The sequence below is a fragment of the Pangasianodon hypophthalmus genome, chromosome 13 (genome assembly GCF_027358585.1).
Source record: "Pangasianodon hypophthalmus isolate fPanHyp1 chromosome 13, fPanHyp1.pri, whole genome shotgun sequence".
In the NCBI taxonomy this organism is placed as follows: domain Eukaryota; kingdom Metazoa; phylum Chordata; class Actinopteri; order Siluriformes; family Pangasiidae; genus Pangasianodon; species Pangasianodon hypophthalmus.
The window spans coordinates 15680778-15706496 of NC_069722.1; the positions used below are offsets into that span (position 1 = coordinate 15680778).

Below are 25719 nucleotides of genomic sequence, written 5' to 3' on the forward strand. Positions count from 1 at the left end.
ATTTTTGTTGTTGTTGTTGTTGTTGTTTAGTCCAGGTCAAGCAGCCCAAATATTTACTTGAATATAATTTTCCCATTTATAAGGCTGTGATCGACGATTTTTGACCAAGGCTCTGTCTCCTTTTGATGACTCTGTGGACAAAAACCCTGTAGTACGCTCTGTAGTGCTCAAACTGCTGCTCAAGTACAGGTGAGAGTGGGGTCATTAAGATGTTTTCGTTAAGCTGTTTTTGGATCATGAACGAATGCATTTCAGTTTTGTTTCTGGTTGCATTTTCTTTCGTACCCTTCAGCTTTGCTGATGTGAAAGACTACCTTCAGCAACATCTCACAGGAGTGGAGCAGAGTAACATCCTGGAGAAAGCTGATAAAACAGAGCTTTATTGTCTGTATATAAACTGCCTTGAGGTGGGCCTATTCTTTCTTTTTTTCTTCTTTACAGTTTTAGTGTCCACCTCTCTCAGATTGTCTAGTGTTCTAGATATGTAATTCTTATATTGTCAGTTGGTTACTTTATATCTGTAGGACTCTATGTTTGACCGGACCCAGTGGCATTCTGTGACTGAGCAGCAGGCCTGTCTACTGGAGGAGAAGAACTTTCTGATGGAATTCCTGCAAACTGGAGCTGTGGCTACTGAAACTGTGACCATAGAGCACCTACAGCAGGTGGCCAGAACTCGCCTGTGTCTAGATATGGCAGCAGACCTACTAGTCAACAGAAGCTCCACTGCAGGTAACCATTAGAAGCAATTTTAAGTCCAAGATTAACTGATCAATTTATTGCAGTAAATTGTGTTTTGAATATCAATACAGAGGCAACATATTCTTCCAAAACATGTGGCACCCCTCTAGACTATTCATTTACATTAGTTCCAACTTTATCCTAGTCAGGGTCTCAGTGGATCCAGATCCTATTCTGGGAGCACTGGGCGCAAATAACCTGTGTTCAGGTTATATTTAAAATGAAAACAAATTGACATCCTTGAAAAGATTTCTTTTTAAAATGCTGTCAAGCTCCAGGGACTTAATTAATGCCTTTTGCCATATCCTCTTTCTTTGAGTGTAAACATGAGGCTGTTCACATGTAAAAAAAAAAAAACAAGAACCCTTTGTCATCCATCACCATGGGGAAAACCAAAACATACAGATGATACAGATGGAGATGGGTGGTGATTTGCACAAACCATGTAATGGATAAAAATCCATTAGCAATTAATAGTATGATAAAGCAATTAGGGCCAAAAAGAAGGCGAAGCCAAAGAGCCCAGTTTTATAACTGCACACTTTCTGAGATCATCCTTGACTGTATAGAATTTATTTGTGTTTAATTTTTAGCTGCTCAAAAGGAGAGCTCACCTGGAGTGGCTGCATTCTTGGATTCAGTGCAGGATATGTGCAAGCAAAGTAGGAATGACTGGTACAGGGTCTACCTTATCAGAAAAATCTGCAGTCTTTATGGAGTAGAATACGTCCAGAAGCTTCTAAATGAAGATCAGCTTAGCTGGCTGTTTCCTCAAGAGATTCTCCAGATGGTATGCTTTTTTCAACTGGGGAAAAAAATACATCAAATAGATATCAAATCAAAATTAGTGTTTTTCACATCCTGCTATTTCAGAATTTCCTCTATAATGTTTATAATGTTTTATCTTTAGAGAAAAGACAGTAGCCAGATTGACCAGTATCTGGTCTGCGGTGTGGAGTACAAGGCTATCCGAGATGCAGTTGCCAAGGCCTTGTTAGAAGGGAAAATGGAAAGAATAGAAGAAGCCTTTGAGGTATCCCAATGGAGCGCATTGTGTTTATGCATAATCAGTTATTTTTAAAATACATTTGAAACCATGTGCAGAATTGGTCTTAATTAATCAGATAAATTTGATAACTTGTTGTGATATGTACAGATTTGCAGATGTTCACCTGTGAAGAAGAACGTGTACATTTTATTGGCTCTGTTTAGAGAAGTCACCACTTTGTACAGAGCTAACAATCCTAACAGCCGTCCTAAACCTGAGGTGAGTACATTGACTCCTCCTCCCTAAAGAGTGGAGGTTATTATAACAGCAAAGGGAACTAAATCTGGAATGGGGTGTTCAACAAACACATATGTGACTGGTCAAGTGTCCACATGCTTTTGGGCATATAGTATGTATTGAAACTGATGGCCTGACCAACTTTGTGTTTCCTGTTTAGCAATTGGCAGCACTTGAAGACTTCAGCAAGAACTCTAAAGTCTTTCTCACTCCAGAATCCAGGGTCTTTGCTCAGGCTCTGGTGCATAACCAGTTGCCTGCTCTGCAGTTACATCCCAATTTATCGGGTGATGAATATGTGGTGTTGGAGCTCACTGTTCACCTGGCAGCAGTGCTTCTCTGTGCAAACCATGCAGTGGTGGAGCCCCTCTTACAGCTTGCTTTCTTTCCTGCCAACATGCAGGTTTGGCTGGTGGTTGTTCATATTATAATTATGCAAGGTTGTATTGTGAAGGTCAATATACAATGATGTCTGTCTTATTTTTTGTACAGAGAGCCTTCTTACCCACCATGCCAGATGACATGCTTGCTGTTGCCCAGCAGGCCATGGGGCAGCTGCAGTGGTATTGTAAGTACAAACCCATGGGATTTCAACAGACCTGCTAATTATGAAATACCTACTTTGAGTTTGTTTAGTGTAACGGTTTAGTCGTCTAATCATTATTATCGTAAATGTCACCTATTTTATGCTATTTGAATTTGGTAACTGTACATTTCTGTTAATAACTGTTAAACGGCATTTGCTATATTTATTTATTTTTTTTTTAATTTATATTTTTCTTTTCTCTTCAGATTGTCCAAAGGGTCACCCATGCACAGTTGGTGAGGTGGGTGGGTTTAACAAATGACTCAACTGTTATTCCTTATTTACCCACAGGCTGAGTTTTGTTCATTTATCTAAAAGTAACATCTTTCCCACTGCATGATGGTTTAGTGTGGTCAGCCAATGGAGAAGAGTCGCTGTCTAGACTGCAACGAAGAGATAGGAGGCATTGACCACAGACCTGTTACAGGCTTCAGGATATTGGCAGTACAGTAAGTATTTCTTATTTAGCGTTTCAGTAACGATTTCTGTGCAATGGTAATGCACTGAATGGTTTCAGTAATTACAGTAGGTTACACGTTAGTCAACTTAATCATTAAACTAAGCATTTTTAAGATTGTTGTGGTGTTATGGAAACAGTAGGCTTCAAGTAGATGACCAACATAGCTACCAACAACCATGGTAGAATGCTTGCATTTGGTACCGTTTCTGTCATTGTTAATGACAAAATGCAGTGCTGTCGCTGTTAGCAAGTTAATGCCAGGTACCACTGAACTGCAGTTTTTAAATCATTTCCCTTGGAGTGGAAATTATTTCATATTTGAATTTAACAGACTTCTCATGTATAAACCCATTTACCAGTACCATTTTAGTATAGTACCTATTAGTGTATAGGAAATTCTTTTAAATATTAGACCATAGTATACTATTTGAGACTCAGCTTGTGTAAAAAAATATATTCTTTTTCTGAATCTTTCACCTTAAGGCACACCATTTAACATTGCAGTTACATGGCCAGATGCCCTCTGGTGGATGGTTATAGTTTTACATTTTAATTTGCAAAACATACTTTATGTATTTGCAAATACTGGTTTATAGCTACAAATTGCTTCACATTTACAGATCAAAGGCAGCAGCTAAAACTGTTCTCTATAAGGGAAATACGTTCTCTGCATATTTGCAAGTGTCTTACTGTTTTTTATAGTGTCTTACTGTTCATTGTCGAAATGATCAAATATAATTTGTCCCAGGACACTTAATGTATATTTGGTGTATATTAATGCATTTTGATATTTATTTGTGCCATGTGGGTGGTGTAGAAGACTGATCTTTTTTTCTGATTGCAGAGGGGACCGCACACAGACAGGGCACATCCTGGGGGATCCACATCGCAGGGATCAGCCAGATATGCAGGACACAAAGAGCATGTCTCCCGCTCCATTCACCCTACTCAGGATGCTTACACATATGACCATGCTATTGGGAGCCTCTAACCAGCCCCAGGTATGGTATATGAACTCCCATATCCTGTTGTATTTCTTTTCTGGTATATTTTATTTGGTGTTTTATGATGCTAATGGTCTGGAAGGATTGCGTGGTGCTAGAAGTGTGTGTGCAAGATCTATAAATATGAATTGCTTTACTCTTTAGGACCCTGAATTTCTTTTTGTGTTCTAAATCATCCCTCTGTTGTGCGTGCCATGTCTTTCGCTGTATTCTCTAGGCTCTGACCACAATCATTAAACCCCCAGTGGCACAACCTGGGGTGTTTCTGATGGCCCACCTGCTGAAGGATATCGAGCAGCTAATCAGAGCTCTAGGGAAGGGGGCAGATGACACAGTTTGCACCGTCCACTTGACCATCTGCAGTCTTCTAGAGCCCCATCAGCCCAGTCAGAGTAAGGGCCGTTTACCACAGTCATTCAGTATTCAATAGTACACACTGATATTGTTCATGTGTTCTTATGTTTGCCTTGTTTCTTGAACAGGGCCTGTAGCTTATAATAATCTGCTCTCAACTAAAGATGCCAGAAATAACTGGGAGATGACAATGGCCAATGATATTATCACAAGCCAGCTGAAGGTAGATGGCTATGTGCTAGCATATTTGAAGTTTTCCTCCTTGACTTCTCTTCCTTCCTCTTTGATGTCACTTCCTGTGTGACATTTGTGCTTTGAAGCAAGACTAGTCTGTTTACACTCAAATCATTGAGATCTGCAATTATGCCTGGATTCTGTAGACTTTCATTGTGGAATTGTATTCTGATTGGTTGTGTACATAAGGAGTGAAGGTAGAAGGCAATCGTTCTTCCTGCAAGATGTATTAAAATTATACTTGGTGTGATATTTACTTTGCTATGTATTTGTTATTTTGTTACCACCACAGGTTTTGGATACTCAATTGGCAAAAGTGAACACCTTTATCAGAGACGATGAGAGGGTGTCATCTAATCCAGTGATGAAGGTGATGTTTGGAGAGCCGCGGCTGTTCCTGCGCAATTTACCGCAAGGTTCTTTGATTCACGGCTCATCTGTGTGGAGCTGCAGGCAGCGTGTCTCTCTTTTGGGCTTGGGCCACATTTTGGAGCAGAATGGAGGCAGGGACACACTTCCTGTCCTCTGGAAGTTCCTACAGAAAGTAAGCCACTTTCTAGCTTGAGTTGCAGTGAGTGAAAAGAATGTCAGATCGTTTTGCATTGTTTTATGCATCATTAATTATTGTTAGCACTTGCTTTAGTCTAGCTGCTAGATGCTTTAGAAATGATCGGAAATGTGTTGATGGATTCCGTTGTTTAGGAGGCAGAATTGAGGTTGGTGAAGTTCCTCCCAGACATTCTTGCTCTCCAGAAGGATCTGGTGAAGAAGTTCCAGAATGCGACGGAGCTTCAGAGTGGTACTATAGCACAGTTCCTGCAGAACCTGAAAGCAGGTACTGTCTAACTGTTTGCTTTGTAATCCGTGCATTCTAATTAGCTTTAAAAAAAGTCTATCACTGGATGTTATTATTTTATAATTTTCTTGTTTTTCCCCCAGTATCTCTAATAACTTCTTATGAAAAACGTATCAATATCTTCCTGTCCACATGGAACCAACTGAGAGGATCTCTGGCTACAAATGGTAAGCCTCATCCATAAAAATTCATTAAAACATCCAGTAAAACACTTAAATTGTTGATAAAAAGACATTTTCACTGCCTGTTTTTCTTATTTGAAGTAATAAAATACGTACTGTGTTTTGACTGTCAGGAGAGATCAAGCTCCCAGCTGAGTACTGCCAAGAAGACCTAGACCTTAGTGCTGACCTGCAGGTGCTGCTGCCACGAAGACAGGGTCTGGGTCTATGCTCCACCGCTCTAGTCAGCTATCTAATTGCTCTGCATAATGATTTAATCTATGCAGTGGACAAGTATACTGGAGAAGTGACTAGGTAAATACTTCACTGTATTTCATCTGGTGTCTTATTGCAGCTTTCTTTTGTCTCTAGTATGGAAGATGATAGTTACACTTTCTTCCAAGTGCTTTCAGCTGCTCTGTTAGCTTGCAGTTCACAATGATGGTGGCTTAGTCTTGGGCAGGCAAACGTTACCCATCATCCTCCCTCACAGCTGTTGAGATGTAAGAGAGACATAGCTACTGGGTTGGATTCGGCTAAATTTGGTTTATTGATACTATAAAGCTATTAAATGTATGTATGATGAACAGTAACATATGATTGCAGTATAACTATAATTTATACAATGGTTGTTGTATTTAGGTAGCCATGTGTCAGTTTGATAGTCATTCTGGAATTACAATGCTTAAACTGCATTAAATGAATCAGTCCTTTCTGTAAGCCAAACTGTAGAACAGCTTTAGAAAATGTTCCTCTGTCAGTAACAGACAAGCTAATGTTATAAAATCAGGAGCAGAGCAGAAGCCTGTCTCAATTGCCATGTATACAGAATTATTGGCATTCTTGGTAAAGATGGTGCGTGAAAGAGAAAATACTTGTTATTTTAGCTGCCTTCCACAGTATGTTAGACTTGAAATGAAATATTGCTCAAAGTGCAGATTTTCAGCTTTAATTTCAGGGGATTTACATCCAAATTGGTGAACGGTGCAAGAATTACATTACTTTTTATATGTGGCCCATCCTTTTAAGAGACAAAAATTAATTGGACTAGCTAACATAATTCTAAATTAAACTGTTATTTTTAATACTGGGTCGCAAATCCTTTGCAGTCAATGACTGCGTGAAGTCTGGAAAATATAGACATCTCTAGATGCTGAGTTTCCGTGGTGATGCTCTGCCAGGCCTTTACTGAAGCAGTCTTCAGTTCCTGCTTGTTCTTGTGCCGTTTGCCTTCAGCAAATGAAATGTCGCTCAATTTGATTCCGGTCTAGTGATTGACATTGCTGAACATTCCACTTGTTTGCCTTAAAAAAAAAAAAAGTCTTGGGTTGCTTTCAACATGTGCTTTGGGTCATTGTCCATCTACACTGTGAAGTGCCATCCAATACGTTTTGAAGCATTTGGCTGAATCTTAGCAGGTAATATATCCCTATACACGTTAGAACTCATCCTTCTGCTTTTGTTAGTGTTTAACATAATCAATAAATATAAAGGAGCTGGAATCCTTTGGAAGCTATACATGCCCACTTGATATGATGAGGTAATATGCTTCATATCATGAGCAGTTTCTTCCCTTATCCATACTCATCTCTTCCCTTTTTGGTAAAAGTTGATCTGTCCATAGGATGGTGTTCCAGAACTGTACAGGCTTTTGTAGACGTTTTGACAAACTCTAACCTGGTCTTCCTGTTTTTGAGGCTTACCAGTGGTATACATCTTGTAGTAAACCCTCTGTATTTACTCTCTTGAAGACTTATCTTGATTGTTGACACAGATATGCCTACCTCCTGGAGGGTGTTCTTGATCTGGCCAACTGTTGTGAAGGGGAAAGAATTGGGAAAGAATTGTCATCCACCACAGTTGTTTTCTGTGGTCTTTGGGGTCTTTTGGTGTTCCTGAGCTCACCAGTGTGTTTTTTCATTTTAAGAATGTACCAAATAATTGATATATAATATAAAATGATATATAATATAATATTTATTTAAAATATAATATAAATATTAGAAGTGCATACACAGTACATCCAATTTGGATGGAAATACCCTCAAATTAAAGCTACTGAAAATCTGCATTTTGAGCTCATTCATTATTAATTTCAGTGCCTATATACTATGATAGACCTTTTTTTTGTGGATTTGGACATATATTTTAGGTCATTGTTCTGTAGAAGATCCAGCCACAACCTAGTTGTTGCTTCTTGGCAGAGGCAGCCAAATTTTCATTTAAAATCTCCTGGTACTTCATGGAGTCCATGATGCCATGCATCATAACAAGATTTTCATGTCCTTTGGAGGAAAGGCAGCCCCACATCATGGATCCTCCAACAGAGACAAAAATATAAGTTGGGGGCAGTCGTGGCCTAATGGATAGAGAGTCGGACTTGCAACCCGAAGGTGAACCTGAAGGTCGTGGGTTCGAGTCTCAGGTCAGGATTGTAGGTGGGGGAGTGAACGACCAGCGCTCTCTTCCACCCTCAATACCACGACTGAGGTGAGACTCTTGAGCAAGGAACCCCCAACTGCACCGAACCCCCAACTGCTCCCCGGGCGCCGCAGCAAAAAAGGCTGCCCACTGTTCCGGGTGTGTGTGTGTGTTTACTACTGTGTGTGTGCACTTGGATGGGTTAAATGCAGAGCACAAATTCCGAGTATGGGTCACCATACTTGGCCACAAGTCACTTCACTTCACTATATTTTTTTTTTCTGAATAACCGTCCTTCTTTTTACACTAAAAGTGGCACCTTGGGTCCCTAAAAGCTCATCTGACCATAGAACCCAGTTCAGCTCAGTTTTTCTTTAAACATTTTAATAATTTCAGGTATGTAGCTATTTCTATGGACATTGCCTGGTTTATGAAGGTCACTAAATGACTAAGGGAATTTGGCTTCTGTGTTGCTTCATATTTATACCCTAGTGAAACTGGACATCATGGATGACTGATTAAGAGATCCTAAACACTCAGATGAACTTAAAAAAATTTTGTTAAACAAAAAAACAAAAAACAGTTGAACTTGTAGGGAACCCAGTTAATTGTGACTTGTGGTTTTGTTATTTATTTTCTTAGAATAAATTTACTTCAGTTAAAGGTTAGATTTCTCTCTTATATTTTTAGTGTGAGTTTAAGCTAATTTACCTAACAAACAAAACAAACAAAAACATTTTTCATCTTTTACAAGGGTGCCAAAAATTCCAGAGCTGAATTTAATCTTGTGTTTTTTTTTTTAAATACACAGTTATACAGTGAGTCCAGCAGACCTGACAGAGCTCCACGTTATCAGATACGAAGTAGAGCGAGATCTGCTACCTCTTGTGCTTTCCAACTGCCAGTACAGCATGGAGCGCGGCCGTGAGACACTGTCCGAGTATGACCTGCCCAAGATCCAGCAGCAACTCCTCACGCGCTTCCTGCAGGGCAAGCCATTTATCAGCCTCAATGTGGGTGCAAAAAACACACAAAACTACCATAACGCTATGAATTCAGTGCTTGAAAATGACATAAATGATATGTTTATGACTTCTAGGGAATTCCGACCCTTGTAAACAGACATGACAGGAATTATGAAAATATCTTCCAGGATGTGAAAAGCAAAGTTCAGCAAGTAAGTTTTATGAAATATTCAGTTATGACATATAGAATATGGTTAAGTTGCTGTTTGAATAGTTAGCTTAATTTTCATTGTAACCAAAACCTATAAGTCCTTGTGTCTACATTCACCAGCCACTTTAATAGGAATAACTGTATACCTGTTTATTCAAAAATTATCCAGTCAGTCAGTCGTGTCAGGCTGGTATTTTTTCCCAGTCTTTAACTGTCAAGTGTCAATGAGCCTGTGCCCACTGCAGCTCACATCAGGAGTGGAACCTGATGTGGTCTTCTGCTGTTGTATCCAGTCAGCCTCAAGGTTTGGTGTGTTGTGCTTTTTGAGATGCTTTTCTGCTCTCCACGGTTACCATAGCCTACCTGTCAGCTTGAAACTGTCATACACACAGTGTTTCTACCTGCAGAACTGTTGCTCACCAGATTTTTTTTTTTTTTTTTTTTTGGCACCATTGTGCGTGAAAATCCCAGATTTCTGAAATACTTAAACCACCCCACCTGGCACCAACCACCATGCCATGGAAAAAGTCTACGAGATCACATTTTTTCCCTCCATTCTTCTATTTGATGCGAACGTTAACCAAAGGTCTTGACTTGTATCTGCATAATTTTAAGCACCGTGCTGCTGCCATATACAGTCTGGTCCATAAGTATTTGGACAGTGACACAATGCCACAATGAATTTGAAATGAAGCAGTCAAGATTTGATTGAAATGTAGACTTTCAGCTTTAATTCACAGGTTTTAAAAAATATTGCATTAACAGTTTAGGAATTACAGCCATTTATTACAGAGTCCCTCCATTTTCACAGGCTCAAAGTAATTGGACAATTGACTGATAAGTGGTTTCATAGCCAGGTATGGTGTGTTTCCTACTTATTTCATGAAAAAATTAATGAGGTAAAAGGTCTGGAGTTGATTCCAAGTGTTGAATTTGCATTTGGTAGCCGTTCATGGGAACTCTCAGTCTGCGGTCCAAAGAGGTGTCGATGCAAGTGGAGGAGGCCATCATTAGGCTGAAAATACAAAATAGACCTATCAGAGAGATAGCAGAAACTTTAGGAGTGGCCAAATCAACAATTTGGTACATTCTTAAAAGGAAGGAATGCACTGGAGGGCTCAGCAACACCAAAAGGCCTAGAAGACCATGAAAGACAGCTAAAGTAGATGATCGCAGAATCCTTTCCTTGATGAAGAAAAACCCCTTCACAACGTCTAGCCAAGTCAAGAACACTCTCAAGGATGTAGGCATATCATTGTCAAAGCTTACAATCTAGAAACTCCTTCATGAATGTAAATACAGATGGTTTACCTCAAGATGCAAACCACTGGTATCACTCAAGAATGGAAAGGCCAGATCAGAAAAAAAAAAAAAAAGATTAACTTCTACCACAATGATGGAAAGAAAAGAGTATGGAGATGGGAAAGGAAGGGCTCATGATCCAAGGCATACCACATCATCTACAAACATGGTGGAGGCAGTGTTATAGCATGGGCATGTATGGCTGCCAATGGAACTGGGTCACTGGTGTTTATTGATGATGTGACTGCTGATAGAAGTAGCAGGATATATTCTGAAGTGTATCGAGATATAGTTTCTGCTCAGATTCATTCAAATGTGTGATGGTCAAAACTGTGACCATGCCTCACAGTACAGATGGATCATGACCCAAAACACACTGCGAAAGCAACCCTAGAGCTTCTTAAGGTAAAGAAATGGAGTCTTTTTAAATGGCTGAGTCATCTGACCTCAACCCAGTTGAGCTGCTTTTCACTTACTGAAGGCAAAACTGAAGGCAGAAAGACCCACAGACAAACAGGAAATGAAGGCGGCTGCAGTAAAGGCCTGGCAAAGCAGGCCTTCTCAAGGGAGGAAACTCAGCATTTGGTGATGTCCATGGGTTCCAGACTTCAGGCAGTCATTGACTGCAAAGGATTTGCATCCAAGTATTAAAAATAATCCTAATATTTATGATTATTAGTTTGTCCAATTACTTTTGAGCCTGTGAAAATGGAGGGACTGTGTAAAAAAAAAAAAAATGGCTGTAATTCCTAAATGGTTAATCTGATAGTTTTTGTTAAACCCACTGAATTAAATTCTACACTTCAATCATATTTTGATTGCTTCATTTCAAATTTTGTTGGTGTACAGAGACAAAATTACAAAAAAAAAAAAAAAATTGTGTCACTGTCCAAATACTTTTGAACCCAATGGTAATTGGCTGAATTTCATGACTGAGCAAGTGTATAGGTGTTCCTTTTAAAGTGGCTGGTGAGTGTATGTGCTGAATGATTGCAATGTTTTTTTTTTTTTTTTTAATGGGACCTTGGTTCTGCTTTCCCTTTATATTATGATAACAAACTGACTTTCATCCATGACTGTGTATCTGCTGCAGGAGGCTTTGTCTTCATTAAGCCAGTCCACACTGTCTGTGGAGCTGCAGTCCTACAGTGACGTGTGTGAGGCATTGTCCACTGTGGAAGTGGCCCTGGGCTTCCTGGCCATGACTGGGGGAGAACCCAACATGCAGCTGGGCGATTACCTGAAGGAAGAACTACAAATGGCTGACCACATAGCCCAGCATGTACTTAAGGTCACTAAGACTTTTTTGTAGATTTTAATACAGTATTGATTTTCTCTCACAGACATTGCACAAAACAGTGTTTTGTGTAAATTCTTTGCCAGTATGTGAATATGAAAATGCATATTACATAGATATGTAAGTAATTATCAATATTGTGCTTAATCTATAGGCTCTGAGTAGGTGCTGTCTGAAACACTGTGTGGCTCTGTGGCAGCTCCTCACCTCTCTCAAATCTGAGACAATGCTGCGCCTTAAGAGGGTACAGGAATCTCAGTACAGTTGGTTTTGTGAATTCCAGTTCATTAAATAGGATGTATTGTGCCATGTATAGTATATTTCATTTAGGTTGATTTGTGTACTTCTCAGGACCCATTTGTAGGGATAAGTAAGGAGTATAAGAAAACTCTGGGAGAGGAGGAAAAGAGACTGCTTACTGGCTTCTTCACAAAGACCAGCGCAGACTCTTTCTTGCTGGAAATGCACGAGTTTCTACTGCTGGTCTTGAAGCACCCAAATGCCACAGACACTTACAAGCCCAACTGGAGGTGAGCCTGCAACAGTTTGCTGGGTTGGGACGAAAGTATTTTACTCAGAATCGTTACAAGTATTCTGTATACTATACTGTCAGTGTAATTAGTTTGAGTAAGTAATTTGTTTTACATGTGGTTTCCTTTTACCAGCGTGAAAGACACTGTGGGGTCCTACATGGAGCGAAAAGACATGGATGTCCCTCCAGATGTGGAGGAGTTGTTCCCTGATGAGATACTTTTAGCACAGTACATTGAGGCCTGGAAATTCTCCATCCTCCTCAAGCAAGAGCGAATGCAAAGATGAAGCCCATATCAAAGTTTCCCATCGTCACCCTTCCTCCACTCCATATATCAATCTACTATCTCAGCTGTATTTCTTTACAATCATCATAATTAAGCAGCATTTTCATACTGGGTGCCTGTGGGAGAAAAAAGTGCCACTTTGGGTGCAATATAATAAGTGACAATGTTTGAATATGCTGCTGCAGTATTAGCATAAAGATAATTACAATGGAAATATAAAAAAGCTATAGTTTGCACAACAACAATGCGTCTTCCTGTTTAGGCAGTCAAACAACTGAAAGCGCATACAATCTGTGATGATTCCTTTTGTCAGCATGCACTTTAGCTGGATTATTCCATTATTATTTCACAGCTTGTCACTGACAATTTGTTTACATTTATTTCTTTGGGTTTTGTTTTGCAGAAACTTTTCCCATGTAAGTACAGATCAGGGTACTAATAAAATAATCTAAATTTATACTCAGGGACATTTTGAAAATCACATTAGCTCTGGGATTAAATTGGAATAAATACTCACTTTTTGATCCCCTGGGACCAGACTCAGCCTTAATCATGGGTTTTTAGTAACAGAGAAGGATTATACTGCTGCTTTGATTTTCTGCTGAGTTATCTGTGTTAGAAATTGTTAGGAAAATCTTGCAAGTAAAATAATAACCAATTGCCTTACATTGAACCATTACCATGTGTTCTGTTGCACTTTGGCCCTGTGGCCTTATTCAACTGTAAGCAAAGTTAGGTGTTGTGAAGTAGTAGTTAAAATCAGTGTTTCCTAAATAAAGTTTCTCTCATATGTTTAATGAATGTAATTATCAACTTTGTTGTGTTGTATATAAAAAAAAACCTCTGCACACACACCACATTGGCCTTTTTGTTAGATTCTTGGGGATACCTACCATACCACTATGGTAAATATACACCACTTAAAAAATGTTAGTATCCTGCTCATTTCGTATAATGGCATTGACTAAAGGAATATTAAAATATTAAAAAAATAAAGCAAGCAAGCCAACATAAAGCCATACATTAAGATAAAATAAAAAAGTGATTCAAAAGTGAGACACTTCACTTTAAATTAAAAAACAAACAATCAAAAAAAAAAAAAACAATTAAAGAGCCGTTTCCTTGTGTTATGTTCTTTGTTTCAACGATCACCTGGGTACGGTATGTGCATATGTATATGTGCATATCTCTATCTATCTATCTATCTATCTCTCTCTCTAATATATATATATATATATATATATATATATATATATATATATATATATATATATATATATATATATATATACAGACACACCAATCAGCCATGACATTAAAACCACTGATAGGTGAAGTGAATGACATTGAGTATATATATATATATATATACACTAGCACCTGTAAAGAGGTGGGATATATTAGGCAACAAGTGAACAATCAGTTCTTGAAGTTGATGTTGTGTTGGAAGCAGCAAAAATGGAAAAGCGTAAGGATCTGAGTGACTTTGACAAGGGCCACATTGTGATGGCTAGATGACTGGGTCAAAGCATCTCCAAAACAGCAGGTGTGGGTCGGCTGTTCGTGGTATGCAGTGGCTAGTACCTACCAAAAGTGGTCTAAGGAAGGACAATCGGTGAACCGGCGACAGGGTCATGGGTGCCGAAGGCTCATTAATGCATGAGGGGAGCGAAGGCTAGCCTGTCTGGTCTGATTTCACAGAAGAGCTACGGTAGCACAAATTGCTGAAAAATTAATGCTGGCTGTGATAGGAAGGTGTCAGAACACAAAGTGCATCACGGCTTGCTGCACATGGGGCTGCATAGCTGTAGACCGGTCATGCTGACCCCTGTCTACTGCCGAAAGCATCTACAATGAGCACATGAGCATCAGAACTGGACCATGGAACAATGGAAGAAGGTGGCCTGGTATGATGAATCACATTTTCTTTTACATTGTGTGGATGGCTGGGTGCGCGTGTGTCCCCTACCTGGGGGAAAAGATAGCACCTGGATGCACTATGGGAAGAAAGCAAGCCAGCGGAGGCAGTGTGATGCTCTGGGCAATGTTCTGCCTGGAAACCTTGGGTCTTGGCATTCATGTGGATGTTACATGTACCACCTACCTAACCATTGTTGCAGACCAGGTACACCCCTTCATGGCAATGATATTCCCTAATGGCAGTGGCCTCTTTCAGCAGGATAATGCTCTCTGCCACACTCCAAAAATTGTTCAGGAATGGTTTGAGGAACATGACAAAGAGTTCAAGGTGTTGACTTGGCCTCCAAATTCCCCAGATCTCAATCCAGCTGAGCATCTGTGGGATGTGCTGGACAAACAAGTCCGATCCATGGAGGAGCCACCTCGCAACTTACAGAACTTAAAGGATCTGCTGTTAACGTCTTGGTGCTAGATAAAACAGCACATCTTCAGAGGTCTTATGGAGTCCATGCCTCAAAGGGTCAGAGCATTTTTGGCTGCTCAAAGGGGACCTACATAATAAAAGTCTTCCAAAGTTTTTCATACTTAGTTTATATTATATATTTTTTCAGATAACCTTTAAGAATGCCTCTGACAAAAGAAGAACATACTGAAATCATTCTCATGGCTTGATAAGGAAGCTCTTGCAAGCTTGTGATGGACTATAACAGGAAACAGTTTTGCACTCAAGTCTCCATCTGGGAACAGTTGGTAACTTCAACAAAATAGACTTCATGTGAAAACTATAATGAATTTCCTGGTTACACAATTGTACTTTTGGCCATTTAGTACACAGTTACAGAAGGAAATTATTTATAATTGCGCTATCCATTGTCATCCAGATGAAGATGGGTTCCCTTTTGAGTCTGGTTCCTCTTAAAGTTTCTTCCTCATATTGTCTCAGGGAGTTTTTCCTTGCCACATTTATATCCTGAGTTTATATATTTCTGGAAAGCTGCTTTGTGACAATGTCCATTGTTAAAAGTGCTATACAAATAAAATTGAATTGAATGCTATAAAAAATATTTTTTTGTGAAACATAAACTTGGACCATAACCTAAAAGTGCTATGCATGATGTCCATTTTTTTTTTTTTTTTTATGTGATTACATGTTCAATATTTAAACAAGGAGAACAACCTGTCACAAACTGATCACAAACCACTTAGTTAACACACCTTTCCATGCCTGCTCCTGACCTCATCATGGTTCCCTCTTTCTGTTTTAGACATCTGTTTGTCACTCATCAGTGGTGGGTTGGCAAATCAGGACACACTAGCTGTTCCAGCTGCATGTATCTTCTTTACTGCAAGCAGATTGTAAGTTGTGAAGAAGTTTTCAAAGAAGATCTTGTGGTTTGGGCTGTGCAGTGGTTGACACTGATGAGTTACCACTGAGGCTTCATGGCCTAAGATGGCCTTACCCCTCTCAGAGAGCTCTGTGGTGGCACCTTGATATATAAGAAAATCATATGCTAGGTTACTTCTGTCACAGAGAAGGTACAATTTTCCTTTGGTGTACTGAAGGCAGCAATGTATGGTACAGTTTGTTTGTCAGTGCTGGGTTCCTCTTCCACGGAGGGAGAAAGACACTGTTTTTGTACACTGTAGTACAAAGGAGGCCTGTCGTAATTGTTGTAATTGCATAAAGGTTTACGCTTGATTCACAATACATTCACACTCTGGGGATCTTCAGCACTCCCATTGCCTACAAGGGCTGCATGCACTGATGCATGTTTATACCCCTTCACAGCATTTTGTTCAGCATAGACAATAATCATTGTGGTCGTCAGTTCAAACCTCTCCTGGGGAATATACCGTTTGATGTAGACACAATGGTTCAGTGATGTATGTGATAGGATCTTCCCAAGGGTCAGGGCAAGAAAATGAGGAGGAAATTGTCCTTTTTTGTGAAGATGACCTTCATACTAACCTGAGAAAGAAAAAAGACATCCAGTGGCATCATAGAAGTATAAGGAGTATGATACCACTGGATGTCTTTTTTCACAAAATAGGACAATTTCCTCCTCGTTTTCTTGGCCTGACCCTTCCTTATCATGTAATGCCTCGACAACAACTTCATGCCCTATCAGTGGTACTGCCTCATCCCTGACTCTCTATATATCTATATATTATATGGAGTTTTGTTAGACTCACCTACTGTCGAGAGCCTGACACTCTTTACACCTTCATCCTCGTCATCACTAGCCAAGCTTTCAACTTCTGAGATGTTTCCACTGTCAGTTAACTGAAGCACTTCAAGTACTGTGTATGCTGTAGAATAAATATTTTTCATCTTACTGTACACTTTATTTTATGCAGTAATTGTCTGGATACACTGTGATTGCAAAGTAAAATTTTAGCAGCAGCACTAAAAAAACTAGTCTGGACAATCAATACATCAAGACTCACTGTATACTGAAACGGACAATAAGATTTCGGAAAATCCTGTGTAGAAATGTATTATTGCTACTGGACTTTTTATTTCACAATCTATCACAATATAACAAACTCATAATATGATGAGAAAAACTCAAGCAGATAAATATCACTAAGTTCTAAATAAGTTAAAAAGAGTTTAAAAATGAGCTCTTACTCCGCCTCTGGCTGGAGTGCTGCCATTTTCAGCTAAGCTGCTGTTTGATTGGCTGTTAAACATCCATTCTGATGGACAACAGGTCTCAATCAGTGTTATGTGCAGCAAAGCAAAAAATAAAGAAGAAAACACATGCAAATGGACATAGGGTCTGAAAGGGTTAAAATGGCCCTCCCAGAGCCCTGACCTAAACCCCATAGCCCATCTGTGGGATGCAATGGAGAAGAAATTTGCAGATTGTCAATGCTCTAGTGTGGATGAATGGACAGTTTTTTTGGTTGAAATTTAGAGGAAACTTCCACCACAGCTGTTACACAAACTGATTGATTCCATGCCCAGACATTGTCAAGAAGTTCTGTGAAACAAAGGATCCAAACTAAATACTAAACCACTGTAGCTGTAAGCTATAATGAAGCCAGTATTGAGTGTACAATATGTCTATTATTTAAAAATTTTTAAATATCAATCTGTATTGTATTTTCTCCAACTCTTCAGTTTTGTTGTGTCTCTCAGAGTGAAGTGCTTGTTTTTAGTTGTGGATCTTTTCCGCAGCTACCTTGCACTTGTTTGTGGTCATTTGGTGGACACTTGTAGAGGCTTTTGTGTAGATTATAGGTGCTTTACTTAAAATTAGATTTTGAAACTTTTAATCCATAATTAATTCAGTTTTGACTAATTTATTAAAGATTTGCAGTAAACAATGATAATGGAGTTTGTAACAGAGCATCTAAACTTGCAAGCAATGAAACAATGTTTTAACAGAATATGCAGTACTCTGAAAAATGGGGGAAATCATTTATTATCACATAACATTAAAAATTGTAACACTTTGCTTTAAAGCATCACATCAGATCACACCAGTCTCATTTCAGTAAAGAGATGATAATAAGAAGAAGAACACAAAGAAGAAGATGGATGGAATTTAAGTATCATACACTGGATTAGACTGTTATAGAATTTTTGAACAATGAAATCACTAGTTAACTATTTAACTGTTGTTCAGTGAACACCATCTAACTGGCAGAGATAATGAATATCATCTGGATACCTTCTTGTGCATATGCCCATGAATGCCAAAACTGTCTAAATAAATCATGAAGTGACATATGACCAGTATTTACAATAAATAATATTTTTATACAATAATCTTCTTCTGACTTCACTGAGTTCCTACCAGATCATCACTGGTTCTGAATGATGGTAGACAGAACCACAGTTACAAACATAACAAGCGACTGGCAAGCACAATAAGCTCTGCCACTATTTCCCCCCTCCTAATCATCAGGGATAGTGATTATCACCTAGATATCATGCCATGATATCATGCCATAAAACCTATCCAACTTATAACTAAATAGAAAGGTGTTGACCAGTACACTTACAGCACTGGATGGAGAAATGTTAACCTTGTAGGACCTGGAGAGGGTGTGTGGTGATGCCAAGATAGCTGCAGCAGACTGCCCGGAGTGCACTGCCAGTGAGGAAGAGATACTCCTTTCAGTAAAGTTATTATGAATTTATGAGACCCCAGTGAAATGCTCTCCAAGGTGCTGTGATGTGACATTGGTACAACCATGATACGTGTGCATTTGGCCTAAGCCAATCTGCTTGTAAATTGTCACGTTCGCTAAAGTCATTACACTGTGTCTGGCTGAATGAGAAAATCCTCAGAGCCACCTTCCAAAATCGAGTGGAAAGTCTAGGAGTGTGATGGTCAGATGTCCACAAACCTTTGGTCATATAGTGTATGAGCTGCCAATAACCTTCTATAATTACATATCAGTCTGTGTGGACTGAACATTTCTCCGACTTCACACCACACACATTTCAGTAGCTTGAATTTCCTCACATGTAAGGCATTTATTTTAATTGGGATGTTGTAGTAAAATGATAAGGTTTTTGAAAAGCACCATAAATGTTTCCAGTGTTTCTCTGAGGATAATTAGGAACAGGGCAGTGTGAGGCTGAAGTGTCAAGTAATGGCTTACATTTATAAGACTATACCAGTCTCATTTGCTGCAGTTTCATGAATATCATTGGCATCCAGTATGAGGCTATGCTTTGCCATTCCTCACCCATGTTTTGGCCGTCCATCAGGATTAGAATCTCATTCAGATTGACCACAAGAGAACATGTTTTTATGAAGTGATGATATAGTAGTGGCCCTTGTATAACGCCTTGTCAACGCAGGAGGCCCTGTGAATACTTGCACCCCATCCTGAATCACTCTTTGCGGCGGAGACAGTTTTATTCAATAAAGATTATGTTTTTTCAAAACAAGTGATTTTTTCCCACAATGTCATTGCTTATTTTCTTTTTTTCTTTTTAACCATTGTGGATCTGTATGCCCTGCTGGGTGGATGCTCGTAACATTCTTCCACAGCACTTTGGCAAGCACCAGCTGCTGCAAAGCCTCTGTTGTTGCTGCTTTCCAACTAGGTTCAGAGGTTTGACATGCAGAATTCTGCTGGGTCAGATAGCACTGAGGAGGTTAAAACAGCAGATATGCATTTGATAACATCTGGACAGAGTGAGAGAATATCAGTTGTCAGAAACAACAAACTAGAAGATAGTCTACACCATTTGTAACTTCTCTATGCTTCCAATCTTTATTATTTCTTACTCTTAAGTTTGGCATTAGTATTGCAACCGGCAGAGAATTCTAAAATATCGTTGCCTGTGATAACACTATTTCAGGAATACACTCCTGGGCAAAAAAGGGCCAAGCCCAAAATGGCAAAATATTAAGCTTTTAATGGTCTTAACAACAAATCATTGGTCAGGAAATCAGCAACAATTAAAACAAATAGATAAAGGAAGGGATAGCTTACACTAAGTTCCTTTATATATTTGTTTAATTGTTGCTAATTTCCTGACAGCTTATGGGATCCCTTTGGTTTCTTTAAATGGTTAAGCCTTGTGGCCCTTGATGGGCTGCATCAGGTGTGGCAGATAACCACATAATGACTTTAAGAAAAAACAGACTTTTAAGACTGATCTTTTAAGAAAAAAAAAAAAAACATCCAAAAGATAATTTTGGAAAATTTTGTACACTCAGACATGCTAGTTTGAATTTTACATCAAATATTTTAATCATTATCATGATTTTACATATTCACTGCACCAAAAGGAAATGAGTACATGGTGGCACGGGAGGTCTCAGGAGTGCATTTGTTTGATTCTTGCTAATTTCCTGCCTAAAAACTTGTTGCTAAGACCATTAAAAGCTTAACATTTGCCATTTTGGGCTTGGTCCATTTTTTTTTTTTTTTGCCCAGAAGTGTACAAGAAAGATTTTAATACAGAGTGTGATTTAAATCACTGGTTACTGAATGGAAAGTCTCACTTTTCCCCCCTTACAGCACTGTCAGAATGAAGCAATGCCTTCTGCTCCTGATAGTGTGCCAACTGAAAAGAGAAACAGAGATTCTACTGGCAAAATCCAACAGAATGTTATATAATACAATTACAGACATCAAATGCTGGAGCTAGACATCTCACCTCGGGTTTGTCGCCGGAAGGTATTAGACCTGACTAGATAATTACGTTTTATGAAAGTCTCTAGAAGGAAGTACTATTTAATCATTGGCATCTCTGGTGCCTGTTTAATGACAAATCTTTTCATTTTATTTGCAGCTGTTGAAAGCTATGTCTGCAGTTGGACAGTCAGAGAAAAGCTGGAAGATTTCTGTGTACAGTACATTGGCTCTGGTATATTTGGCAAGCCCTCATTCCTCCCAGACTCTCTCTTGTTTCGAACAGGTAGAAGGGAGCAAGGGTCTAATAACTTACTGTGTATGTCGGTATTTATAGATGTGATGAGGTTGAAAGAATTGTACAGAGTTGTACAAAGTATGCAAGAGTTTGAAATATTTTATACAATTAAATGCACTTAATGCAAGCAATTTAATACAGTTTAGGTGCTATGGACCAAGATGTCTCACCCTATCCTTGGCTGTCAAGTTGGTCAAAAAGAGGATTTAGACTTTATATGGAGTAGCTATGCACACTTTGTGATCATGACAACAATTTTGGGAAAAATGTCAATATTGTTTGATTTCTTAAATATTTTTTATATTTTTTTTAAATATTTAAAAATATTTTAAAAAATATTAAATATTATTTTTGGAAATTATGGGGAGATGATGAGTAAACATAGCTTAATGGTCAAAGTATCTTATACACCCATAGAATACTGTTAGTACATTGTTCTGAACAAATAGTTTTGCCATAATGAACTGAGATTTTCTTGCTTTCATACATGACAATGAAATGTACTCAAATCAGTGATTCAGATCTTTGGAACATATTTCATATTTTTGCAAGTGCTGCAAATTATGTCTACACTTTATTTTTGGGCCTTGGGCCTTAAATATATTTTGGAGAAGCTTGGTGCATGCCTAACAAGGATGAATAATCTCCAGAATGAAAGAAGATTGTGGGCTTTTGTGTGCAGAAGTGCACTGCAGGATTGAAGGGTGCAAAATTGCACAAACATGAACTAGAATTAGATTGAATGCAGTCTGCTTTCCTGCTGTGTATTTACTGCACTTGGCTTTGACCAGAAATGAATATCATTCAATAATCCTTAAATTACTGGATGGAGGTAAAAGCTCTGGAAGCAATGGTAAGGGTTTATTGAATACATCATTTAGACCATTAGGCCTATGAGAACTGAATATTTCAGAAATTCTGAATTAATGGAAAATAATAAGAAAAAGTGATTTTAGCAGTCTCTTTAACTTGTCATTTGCATTGGCATATTTATGCCTGACTGTTATTTCTGGCAGAGAACCCACAAGAACCATCAGCACTAGCTCACAATGCCCAAGAATGACAACGCGTGTCATTTCCTGCCAGGGGCAATTATAATGTGATTACCACTCGTCTCAGGCAGAGCCTTCATATCCAGTCGCTAATTTTCCTAAAAGAAACTTGTATGTTTTACTTTTGTCAACTGATGCAATCTTTCCAGGCAAATCAAGGGTGCAATTCAAAAACCTGATGTTCGTCATGTCAGAAATCATGGTTTATAATGAACCATACAAAAAAAAAAAAAAAACCTGAATCAGTTCATGTAAGCCTCAAAATGACTTTTTTCACTTTTTGGAAAAATAGTATATTTATATAATACTAATGCCCCATATGATGGATTTTGCCTCATGTTATGGAACTGTATATATGGTGCTTACACAAGCAATAGTGGCTAATTACAAGGTATCTTAAATTTCATACCACAAGGCTTGTTTACGAAATGGTCGATAACAGCAAGGTCACAAGTAATTACATTTCATTAATGATCTGACTGACAAATCAGATAACATCTGACCATATATTACGCTATGCTTAAACTGCATTAAATAGAACTGCTATGCCTTAAGACTGTTGTATTGAAAGCAATCATTTTGATCCATTTATGAAATCATAAATGCCTTTAATATTAACCAATATAATCCCTGGAACATTATTTGCACGTGGTATTACACCCAGATGGATTCAAGATACACTGCAAACCAAATGGTGCAGCTTTTAGGAAATGGAATCCCCAAGAGAGGGGTTTTCCCATGTTGCACCTTTGGAGGGCACTGTCTGCCAAAACATTGCAGTGCTCCTTCCCTGTTCAGAAAAAAAACAGAATTGTGTATCTGCATTAGTACAAACCTTTTCTGTTTATCTTGATATCTTCTATATTAGCCCTAGAATGGAAAAACTTACTTGTGCTGATTATGAGTAGGATGTAGTACAATCTGCTGGTTAGCAGTGGCCAAGCTTGAAGCATCTAGAGCTCTTAAGATCAAATCCAACTGCTGCTCATTTCCCTTGTGATTTATGAGCTGAATGGGGGATGAAAATTTCCCAGACATAAAGTCCTCATTTGGTGGTAATTAATAGGTCTAACAGCACATTCTATTTAAGGCAGGTTTATACCATATTCTGTTTGTTCCTAATTTTGCTGTCACAGACAAATCACACATTATAAAAGAAATCTTTAATCTTTAAGATCAGGGCTCCTGGAATGCATAATGTCACATGCTCACTGGCAGACGAGTCAGTGCCATCATGAACAAAGAGTGTGACCGCTGCTACAACGCTTGCCATAAAGCCAGCAATAGGAGTACAGTGTATGACGATGCGTCTAATGCCTCTGAGCTCTACCATGACAGGGCAGCAAATGAATTACAGCTTCCTGTATCTTTATTACATAAAACACACTTTAAAGAATGGGCCTTCATGTCAAGCCAGCAACAAACAGCTCCAAACGTCTCGTTTACTTTTTAAAGAGTCATTGCTGTAGCCTTCACATTGCCACTGTTATACTGAGGGCTTGTTTCTGTTTATGTCCCCCATTTACTGTATGAGCCTGGATTGTGCTAATTGATGACCTAAACCGTATGTAGTAATTTTCTTTAATGGTAGGTCTATCATTAGAGGATCTTTATCATACTTGGAGAACACAGTTGGTCATAGAATTCAGTTTGAATATTAATCTTAAGACAGGCTTTATGCATCCCATTTGGGTGGCCACAACAACCAGCCAAACAAAAGACAAGGGAAAACAAGGAGTTTTTTGGGTGAGAAAATGGGTTTTGAAGTGACCTGTATATCTGAGCATCAGTCTTCCAGGCCACTACTGGATGATTACAGTGCTCAGACAGGTGCTGTGAACTTGCTCAGGGCCAGGTTGTTCTCTGATAAGCAGAGGAAGGGAGGATGGAGCTGGGCAAAGGGGGTGTGCATGTGTATCTGATTTGTACTGCAAAAGCCTTGAGAAACAGTGCACAATGTTGAGTGCTCAGGTTTGTCAGGAGGGTATCATAGGTAGGGTCTTGACCTTAATAAAGTTCACTGGTTTCTTATGGGAGTTTACACACACCAGACATGATAACAAGCATGAGGTCATACCAAGTGGTGCAAACAGAGCTGGCCAGTCTCATGTAACGCTTTGTCCTGCATTATTTGGGTCTGATCTCAGTATTAATAACAGTGTAAACTTGAGAGGAGGTGCACTTGTTGCTCTTACTACATTTGCCACTAGCTAATGTGCGTTTATGGGAATATCTGTTTAAACATTCCAAAGTTTACAGCTGTGACAGAGAGCACACAGTCTCCTACTCCCATATTAATACCCCTCATGCTTATCTGCAAGCCACCGGAAGAGTTGCGATAAATTCATTTGTTTCTCCTTAGGCCCCAACTAATTTGCGGAATGCTATCAGGCACATGGGGTGAAACCTCCAGGGCTGTTGTTCTGGAGCATGAGCAGAGGATGGGCAGGATAAGGGCTTCAGATGGCCTTTAACCATCTAATATGATAACACTTGTGGATGTGCAGTGAAACATTACCCAGGATTTAGCAAACAAAGCAACATACTCTATGCATGTCATGTATTCAAAGTTAGTAAGAATTAAACTTTTACTTGGATAATTGTTTTATTTTCCCCCAAATATTCAGTGATAACTCAACAAAGGGGTGCGAATAGATAATGTTCTGAAAGAAATCGGACTCTAAAACCTGACGTATTCCCGCAATCTCTGCTAAAGCTAAGTGCACTGGCGCACTTTGCATCTCGGAATGCTCACTTTGTAGGAGTACTTCAGCAAGCCATAAAGGTCACTAGTTGTGTTGTAAATCTCAGTTTATAGATGAGCTTTAAAAATAATACTCATAAATCTGGCAACAGGCAGCAGGGTCTGGATCAGAGAGGAATTTCAAAGTGAGCTAAAAATCAAGTATGTATTTCATTTCCTTTTGAACTTTGACAGGGACTGGTGTTACATGAGCATGTGATAGCTTTAGCACACAGCCTTGAGTTCGCTAATATAAAGAACATTTATTTCAGGCTGAAACTACAGATAACTAGACATTGAGGAATCTCAATGCCTGCCAATGAGGTGGATTTAACACACCTGCCATGCCCCTGCAGCCATTTTTATCACTTATAACTTTGACAGCTTAGAATTCTGGGCACTTCCTGCTAGTGTGGCACAACATCCACACCCTTGTGTCAATGTGTGTTCACAGATAACTACCAAAATGGCTTTTCCATTTAATTTTCATTTTAGTTTTTTTAGTTTACAGTTAAGCAAGACCATTGGATTGCTGGGGATGGTGCCACCTGGGGGCTGTGGAGATGGCTTGGGGATCACATATGGGGAGCTGTACTGTAATGGCTTGGGACTGTGATTGCTGTAGTGGCTTTGGGGCTGCGGTTGCCACGAGCACCTTCGTACTCAGGACTCCATCAGTGGACAGTTGATAGATTTTAACCAACCGGACTTCTTGCAAAAACTGTGATGAATTTATTGGTTGCACAATTGCACTATTTGTCCATATAATACACAATAACAGAAGGGATTTATTTATAATCGCACTATCCGTTGCACCCAGATGAGGATGGGTTCCCTTTTGAGCCTGGTTCCTCTCAAGGTTTCTACCTCATATCATCTCAGGGAGTTTTTCCTTGCTACCGT

General features: G+C 39.0%; 1 protein-coding gene across 5 annotated transcripts in view; it reads left to right on the top strand.

Annotated features, from left to right (window-relative positions):
* rnf213a (ring finger protein 213a) overlaps positions 1 to 13496 on the top strand; it is a 48595-nt gene extending 35099 nt beyond the window's left edge. For all 5 annotated transcript variants that reach the window (XM_053239128.1, XM_053239131.1, XM_053239130.1 and 2 more), the window contains exons 45-67: positions 84 to 189; positions 293 to 407; positions 525 to 732; positions 1335 to 1531; positions 1652 to 1774; positions 1898 to 2008; positions 2187 to 2429; positions 2519 to 2594; positions 2819 to 2853; positions 2961 to 3061; positions 3917 to 4073; positions 4294 to 4468; positions 4559 to 4653; positions 4957 to 5208; positions 5367 to 5499; positions 5604 to 5687; positions 5816 to 5996; positions 8914 to 9115; positions 9202 to 9279; positions 11674 to 11871; positions 12032 to 12121; positions 12229 to 12407; positions 12543 to 13496. In XM_053239128.1, the coding sequence (XP_053095103.1) occupies positions 84 to 189; positions 293 to 407; positions 525 to 732; positions 1335 to 1531; positions 1652 to 1774; positions 1898 to 2008; positions 2187 to 2429; positions 2519 to 2594; positions 2819 to 2853; positions 2961 to 3061; positions 3917 to 4073; positions 4294 to 4468; positions 4559 to 4653; positions 4957 to 5208; positions 5367 to 5499; positions 5604 to 5687; positions 5816 to 5996; positions 8914 to 9115; positions 9202 to 9279; positions 11674 to 11871; positions 12032 to 12121; positions 12229 to 12407; positions 12543 to 12696 (3293 nt within the window). In that variant the 3' untranslated portion in view covers positions 12697 to 13496. The remainder of the gene's footprint in view (positions 1 to 83; positions 190 to 292; positions 408 to 524; positions 733 to 1334; positions 1532 to 1651; positions 1775 to 1897; positions 2009 to 2186; positions 2430 to 2518; positions 2595 to 2818; positions 2854 to 2960; positions 3062 to 3916; positions 4074 to 4293; positions 4469 to 4558; positions 4654 to 4956; positions 5209 to 5366; positions 5500 to 5603; positions 5688 to 5815; positions 5997 to 8913; positions 9116 to 9201; positions 9280 to 11673; positions 11872 to 12031; positions 12122 to 12228; positions 12408 to 12542) is intronic.
* Positions 13497 to 25719: the final 12223 nt, after the last annotated feature.